Below are 8,177 nucleotides of genomic sequence, written 5' to 3' on the forward strand. Positions count from 1 at the left end.
AAGCAATTTTTTTTAGCATAATTAGTCTTTTATATATATATATATACATACACACACACACACACATATACATATATATATATATATATATATATATATATATATATATATATATATATATATATATATATATAGTTTGAAATGGTTAGGTTGTGGAGTAAAATTGTTTTACATTATTTCAATACACATTTCTTTCATCTTCATACTCCTTCATAATCCTGCCCGTTTTAAAAAATATATATATCAGAACAAAAGTTTCCCCCTGCGATTGGCTGGCAACCAGTTCAGGGTGTACCCCGCCTACTGCCCAGAGCCAGCTGAGATGGGCGCCAGCACCCCCCTTGTGAGGAATAAGCGGTCAAGAAAATGGATGGATGGATGGAAGTTTCCCCACTTGTCACGTGTGTACAAAGTAGGCCGGTCTAAAAGCCTTTTCCTCCTCCCGCACAGATGTTTGTCATTGGTATGATTAGGCAGGAAGTGTGTATATAATTCCACTTGCAAGGTTCGTTGGTTTATTTAGCCATGCTTCTCAATCTCTTCTTAGGTGTGACACTCTTGGCTGATTTTGCAACCGCATATGATGAAGGTACTGAACACAAATGCTTTGTTTGTGGTTATGCAACAGAGCTTTCCATATCAGCATTCTTTCATTGCAGATATCAAAATTAATTGTTGGAAAGACTCTGTAAACATCACATGGAGGATCAATCAGGAGCTGGTGCCACACTCGACCCGTTTTTTCCTTGGCAACTGCATACGGTCGAGTGTGACTAGTATGCCAATAGGAGAGTGGGAACTACATTTTGACTACAAATTCAGAAACTGTAAATTTCAAAAAAAGGTAGGAGGGGAAAGATAATCATCTGAATTGTCGGAGGCTTCTTGTTGACCAATCTGTTTTCACAGATAAGAGGAAAACATCTTGTTCATCAGAATGTATTGAGCTACAATCCTGGGTCAAAGACAAAACCGCCAGTTTATGAGTATTTCTTTGAATGTGTCCAGAAAAGGTGCAGTATAATTTTGTCTACTGTTTTTCCTGATATCATTTAAAACGTTCTCTGTATGTTTTAGGCCAGAAGGGTGGATTCCTCCATTCCTGAACCCAGGTGCCAGTGTTGCCACAGGGCGGGGTGGCCTTGTCTTCCATATGGCGCTCCTCAATGGTGATTCCCCACACTGTCATACAAAACATGTTTTAAAATCTGCATCTGAGTGCCAATGTACCCACCCCATACAGCACAAATGTCAGGCATAGCAAAATCGAATGTAATCTCGCTGGGCTCGTTCATGCCTATCTGGGCGGCTGTGGAGCAGAAAGCCCATCAACCGTTACGTCTGTTCATGGAGGAATGTGTGGCAGCCCCCACTGCACAGCTGCAGCCAGAACAGCAGATTTATCCCATCATTCTCAACAAAGGGTAGGTTTCGCACTGCCTTTAGTTGCAGATCTAAAAGCTGCATTTGTAATTTTATTCTCCCCCCCCCCAAATTTTTATTTGCAGGTGTCTTACAGATAGCATCAAAGGAAACTCGGCATTCGTTCCTCGATACCATTCATCCGCAATTGTCCTCTCCCTGCAGTCGTCAATGTTTGGTGTCGGAAAGGTGAGATGGTTAAATGACCACTCTAAGCAGTGATTTGGAGCTTGCGTTTTTTTGTTTTGTTTTTTTAAATCCAGGTGTATATCCACTGTAAACTTGTCGCATGGGACCCTGAAGTCCTTGATGAAACCAAGAAAGCATGTCAATATTCAAAGCAGACTGGCGGGCAAGTATTGCACTGACCCCCCCCCCCCCCCCCCCCCCCACCACCACCACATATTTATACTTTTTGTTTTATTCTTAGATGGGAATTAATAGATGACCCATCCCAGAGTGACTTGTGCAGCTGCTGTGATGACACCTGCAAAACTCGGTCCAAAAGAGGAATTGAATGGAGTAAATTTGTACTTTTTTCTTATTTACTAATTTGAGTTGTACCTCTTAAGTCGCTCTATCACCTCTCTCTTTAGGATCTCAGGGGCTGAGTCAACTTTCAGTGTTGGGGCCTTTGATCATCGTGGATATGTCAGACAGAAGAAGAAGTTTGATGGCTTAAAAAGATGGAGCCCTTTGCTTCTGATAAGCATGTTGTGCAGAGAATAAAATGCTGTTGGACCCACTGAATGTTTCATTGACTTTATTAGTAACCTCTGAATGAATTTACCCTGTGTGGCAGCTCTCCCCTCAATCTCAAGTCTGTTGTATTACCCTGTAAGAGCATAGCGCCACAGCAGGATTCCAGAAAACATGGTAGAAGAAATGTAAGCTAGGCTATTAGCTAGCTGGTAACTCTATTTTAGTGAATGACTAACATGTAACAATTAGTTCCTTTTAAATACTGTTGCCGCTCAGTGTCACTGTTGATTGAAGGTGGCATCACCTGTGCTCAGGACCAGGTAATGACAAATCATGGCTCTGTTTCCTGCCCAAACGAGCTGTGATTTGTCCTTACCTGAGCACCAGTGATGTCATTTTCAGTCACGAATGGTTTAAAGGTTCTCTTGAAATGTCACAATTGTAGAGGATATTCTCTTACTGCTAAAAATTGCTCATTGACTTCAACTTCATTGACATACTTGAAGCTTAGACTGGGAAACCATCTCCTCTGTAGTGTAAATTCCAAACGTTTTATTCTGGAGGCAACATTCAGTGATGGTGACAAAATGTTCACTAATGAATGAAAAGATGTGTGTAGGAATGCACATGCCTGAGTTGTGTGCAGACAAAGTAGGTTCAGTTCCTACTTGGTGTCAATTGTTCATCTCTAAATACACCCTGTGACTTAATGGCAACCCGATTTGGGTGTAGTCCACCCTTTGCCCGTACTGTAGACGGCTGCATTGAAAACGGATGGATGGACTAATCACTGATGTTGGGCCGAAACCTCATAAGTCACAATTTGGCAAATGCAATGCAGTCAAATAACATTAAATAGATAATTGTAATAAAATCAAAAATAAATAAATATGCTCCAATTATTTCTGTGATGTCAATGTGATGGAACAGTTGGTAAGCGATTCGGAAAATGAATGAATAAATGAATATTAATAATGGTAATGCTCAACAGTAGGCACATGTAAAAACCACAAACTTCCTAAATGGACTTTTGCACTATTCTAATTACTAATGTTTAGTAGGGGTGTGAATTGCCTAGTACCTGACGATTCGATTTGTATCACGATTCACAGGTCACGATTCGATTCGATACCGATTAATCCCGATACGAATTTATAAGTCGATTGTTGCGATTTTTTTTCATTCAAATTTAGAAAATACTAATCAGTAAGCTTGTAGAGTGTAAGATTTATATGAAAATGTATTATTTATTTAGCTGAAATTTCAGTCTTATAGAGGTTGTAATCTGTTTCATGTTTGAACAGCATTAAAATAAAATATTAAGGCTTAATGTTCCGTTCATATAACATTCTTCCATGCTCAAGGTGTGAATCCTAACCCGAAGTCAGACGTTTTGTTGAATATTTTTCCATTAAAAATGGAAGTTTAAAAATCGATTCATACACACACACAAAAAAAAAAAAGGCAATGATGATAAGACGTTGAATCGGTAAGACTACCGAATGAACAATTCTGAGCTTTTAAAAAAAAAAAAAAAATCGATTTTTTTTATTGAATCGATTCGAGAATCGCGCGATGTAGTATCGCGATATATCACCGAATCGATTTTTTTTTTAACACCCCTAATGTTTAGTATCACAAACTATGTAAATTGTTGCCCATTCGGCATCCATTGCAGCCTGGTCATCCTGGAAGGGGGGTTACCACATCTGTGACACCTTCTCGAAGTTGTTTTTTTTTTTTTTGAGTTTTTCCTTGCTCTTTTGTGGTTGGATCAGGGGATGTCATTGGGGTTTGTCAGCTGTGGGTATGTGAAGCTCTTTGAGACTCTTGTGTGATTAAGGGCTGAATAATAAATTTGACTTGACAAACTTTGACCATCCCTTGAAAGATACATGTATGTAAGCTACTGCTGTCAAAGTTAAAGCATTAACTCATTGACTATCACAAAATTATCACATTAATCACGTATTAATGCAGATGAATCACACTATTAATTTTGACCACAGCTTATCCTTTAGCTTGACAGCGGATGGTTACGTTAAAGGTAGCACAGGTAGTGTTGAGCAATAAACATAAGTACATGCATTCAAGTAAAGCATTTAATCAAAGTTTGCGTATGACATTCAGAATATTAAAATTCTAATAAAATAAAATAAATTATGCAAGTAATGAACTGATTAGAAAAAGAGGGGGATGAGCGTGTGCTGTGGATCAAAAAATTTTGAAGACTTCCTCAAATCATTAAATATTGAAATTAACATAACTTGTTCTTCATATTTGGTGGGCAAAAAATGTTGATAAAAGCCTTTTTAATTGAGTGATTAATCATAATTCATTAAAACTCTAAGATGAGATTAATCTGATTTAAAAAATTAATTGTTTGACAGCTCTAATGTAAACATATGAATAATATTTGTTCTATGGAATTGTATTCAGTTATTTTCAACAGAATATTCTATTCATTTTGTAATATGTATGTAGATTTTAAATTTTGTTTTATCCGATCAAATTTCAGAATCTGCACAGGGTCATCAGAGTCACGAGTGCTAGCCGGTGTAGTGTAAACAATATTTTCAATTGCAGTGTTTCTTTAACCAATCAGATTTTAAATTTTCTAGCTGGAAAACAAGATTGTTAGCACTTTCCCATCCCCTGATTGGTCAGTGTGAGCAAGCTAAATTCAACTAGCAAAAATTTGATAAACTGAATATTTGGTGAGTATGATGTATTTTAAATGTTCTATGTTTTTATGTTACTAGATAAATGTTGACACTTAACTGCCCCATAGATATTGTATTTGTATTTACAGTTGATTTTATTTATTTGTTTTTTCTTTATTGTGATGTGATCTTGGTGGTAAATCAGGTAAACCCCACCGAAGGCCCACTCCAAGAGCACTCTTTCACCAATTGATCATTTGAAAATGTAAGAAATGCTGAATGTGGAAAGAGCTCATTGTAATCATCTGCACCTGAGCTGGTTGGCACACACCAGGTGAAACCGTTTGACTTGATTGTTACCATCCAGTCAGAGTGAATAAAAACAGCATCGGTGTAGGAAGCACATGTTCAGTCATGATGGCTTTCGTTTGGCATAGTGCATTGCTTCTGAGCTTCGCTGCCGCCATTGCAGTGTATGCAGGTAATGTGTTGGTGAGAGTTTTTCAATTTGGTGTTGTGCTGATTTAGGTTTCGTATGTTTGTTCCTCACAAGATGTCAAGCTGGACTGTCGGCCTGATTTTGTGACACTGGTGTGGACGGAAACCAGACACCATGCTGATACGTCACTTTTCCGTTTGGGCACTTGCGCTCCCGCCAGCTCATCAGTTCGGGAGGCAACTTTCAATGCGGAGTATACAGACTGTAACTTCAGAACAATGGTGACTACCTGTTTATGCCATCACTTTGTAGTTTTGTTCCCTTTTAACATTCACACTTTGTCATAGGTGACCGAGAACAAAGTAGTGCACACCAATGACCTGCTTTATTTGTCTCCTGATTCTCAAGTACAAACATTAGTCCACCCCGTTATTTGCGTATTTGACAGGTTGGTTGGTATTGATTACTTCACAAATGGCTGTGTTTGATGTTGGAATTTAATTTTATTGTACAAAATGTGTTGCAGGCCTAAAGGATGGTCCCCAAACACCTATGAGCCAGTATTCTCGACCTATGGCCAATCGGGTCTGGTGTTTCATATGGCACTTATGAACGGTGAGTTCATAACTAAAATTTACACCATTGTGAGCTCAACTTGACTCATCTTTCATTTTTATTTTTTTTGTGCAAGATGACTTCACCGGCCCAGCTGAATCAAGCCGTTTTGCTCTCGGTTCATTCATCCCAATTGCGGCACGCGTGGAAGAGAATGCGCATCAGCCAATGCTCCTGCTGATGGAGGAATGCATAGCTACAACTACACCACAGCCACAGACTGATCATTTTTACAGCATTATCGGCAACAAGGGGTACTGTCTAATGGTGAAACTTCTGCAATAGTTTTTTTTTTTAATTCTTTTTTTTCTTCATTCATAGATGTCTGCTGGACAGTAAGTTGTCACGTTCCAGATTTCAACCAAGGGAGATCTCATCAGAAATCAGACTATACCTTCAAGCATTCAAATTTGCTCTTGAAGAGGAGGTGACTTATTTTTTTTAAATACCCCCTAAATTTCCAAAATTGATGTTAACCAAGCATGTGTATGCTGTTCAAAACAGGTGTTTATCCACTGTAAACTTCTAGCTTGGGATCCATCTGGTATTGACATCACTAAAAAGGCATGCAACTTTGTCAAAGGGCATGGGTCAGTCGTTTTTGTTTTGCCTCATTCGTACTTTGTATTCCACAAATCGGAATGCCGAGTATTAAAGCAACATTTTTGGGATGACATCACCTTTACCAAATGCCTCTCCGTTCAGTTGGGAGTTGGTGGACAATCCCGCACATAAGTTGTGTGACTGCTGTGAAACCACTTGCAAGTCCAGGTGGTCAAGGAGTGTGCATTCAGGTATGAGTTTCTCCACACCACCCAAAAAGTCATGCTGGTCTGAAAGTACTCTTGTACTTGCAGGGAAGCATGGAGTCGTCCAGAATGCAGTCCTTGGACCCCTGACTATCACTGAAGATGGCGCATAAAGTAAATGGCAAATATCTATTTCAGACATGTGGACATTAATTGCATAATGTGTTCTTTCCAACAGGCATGGACCAGAATGCAAGCTTCTGTTTTGACGTCACAAACTGCTGACTGAGTCTGTTGATTTTCTTGCATCAAATTGTATCCAATAAATATCTGGAACACATACGCCTATTTTTATTCCCCTCTCCTGTATTGTAAAGTATGCCCTGTAAAACTTTTTGTAAATTTACAGTAGGGTCTCAAAAGACCTCATATTGTGTTTTTGGTCAGAGGCTCAGAGCCCGCATGTATGCTTACTATTGTGTTGGCGCTGTACATGCGTAGCATACTACAGCGTGTCTGGGGTTACTTGTGTCACTTTATTTCTTGCAATCAAATGTGTGCCAGGTGAAAGACTGACAAATTGTCACACTATATGGGGTAAGATGTCATTTTGCAACTTGACAGCCAGAGAAACTGATCCTAAAGTTAGTCACTAAATATTAAACATGCCCCCATTAAAACAAAACTGGCCCTTCCAGAGGCAGTTTAAGGCCCCTGTGCACTAATCTTTATATAGCACACGTGGGATGGGTTATCTTGGCAAAGATGTGCTCACAATCACAAATTTGGACTGCTTTGAGAGAAATTGTGATACTGTGGAATTTTTAGTTCCTTTGGATTTACCTCAAATGGGAGCAAAAACAAGCGTTTATATTTTTGAGTATATGAGCCAGAAATAAATGCCTCTTTACGCCACAAGGTAAACAGTCAAGACAGGCCCTGTTAAGATCATGCCAAAATATATGCCACAAAATGACTATGGAAATGTAATTTCTTTACAGTATTTCTATGAAAAACTAATTCAGCAGATCATGTCAATGATGCAATCAATATTCTACCTAGCATAAAAATGTCAATCTTTAAAGTTTTGTGACATAAGAATGCTGCCAGCAGACGTGGTTGGTAATTCACCTTTTTGTCTTCACACAACCGGTGTTCACTAACACTCGGGCACAAGAATGCAAAACAGAAACACACAATAGTTACAGTATGAAAATGTGACTCTCATACCGATGATTGAGCAGTTTTATTTTTCACACTCTGTGGGTTCAGAATTACCCTGTGTGGTGTAGTAATTAATACAGTATACAATTCTGGCTTACTTTAAATTTGTATTTTTTTTTTTTTAATGATACATCGAGTTTAAAGGTACAATCTTTACAGTAGGCTACTGTACTAAAGAGGATGTGTTTTCCCTTTTTTTTTTTTTTTTTTTTTTTTTTTAAACCAAAGTGTTGGGAAGGCTTCAAACACAGCCTCCTAACAGTTGTCTTAAAAAAAAAAAAAAAAAAAAAAAAAAAGTAATTAATTAAAAAAAATAAATGTAAAAACTAACAGTTGTCTGGTCTTTGCTCAAAGTTGCTGTTA

The 8,177-nt window shown here is 38.3% G+C and overlaps 2 protein-coding genes across 2 annotated transcripts; both read left to right on the top strand.

Annotated features, from left to right (window-relative positions):
- The first annotated feature begins 437 nt into the window (after nucleotides 1–437).
- On the top strand, nucleotides 438–2,168 carry LOC144003958 (zona pellucida sperm-binding protein 3-like). The gene is made up of 9 exons (XM_077500767.1): nucleotides 438–589; nucleotides 660–844; nucleotides 910–1,013; nucleotides 1,078–1,169; nucleotides 1,244–1,424; nucleotides 1,509–1,611; nucleotides 1,686–1,774; nucleotides 1,853–1,944; nucleotides 2,019–2,168. The coding sequence occupies exons 1-9, from the start codon at nucleotides 526–528 to the stop codon at nucleotides 2,102–2,104; spliced, it is 996 nt and encodes a 331-aa protein (XP_077356893.1). The 5' UTR covers nucleotides 438–525; the 3' UTR covers nucleotides 2,105–2,168.
- Nucleotides 2,169–5,115: 2,947 nt separating this feature from the next.
- LOC144004008 (zona pellucida sperm-binding protein 3-like) lies at nucleotides 5,116–6,930 on the top strand. Its single transcript, XM_077500896.1, has 10 exons — nucleotides 5,116–5,268; nucleotides 5,341–5,507; nucleotides 5,574–5,674; nucleotides 5,753–5,841; nucleotides 5,918–6,095; nucleotides 6,163–6,268; nucleotides 6,346–6,431; nucleotides 6,547–6,635; nucleotides 6,699–6,764; nucleotides 6,829–6,930. Exons 1-9 carry the CDS (start codon nucleotides 5,202–5,204, stop codon nucleotides 6,761–6,763), a joined length of 948 nt encoding a protein of 315 aa, XP_077357022.1. The 5' UTR covers nucleotides 5,116–5,201; the 3' UTR covers nucleotide 6,764; nucleotides 6,829–6,930.
- The last annotated feature ends 1,247 nt before the right edge of the window (nucleotides 6,931–8,177 follow it).

The sequence above is a fragment of the Festucalex cinctus genome, chromosome 1 (genome assembly GCF_051991245.1).
Source record: "Festucalex cinctus isolate MCC-2025b chromosome 1, RoL_Fcin_1.0, whole genome shotgun sequence".
NCBI classification, from domain to species: Eukaryota; Metazoa; Chordata; class Actinopteri; order Syngnathiformes; family Syngnathidae; genus Festucalex; species Festucalex cinctus.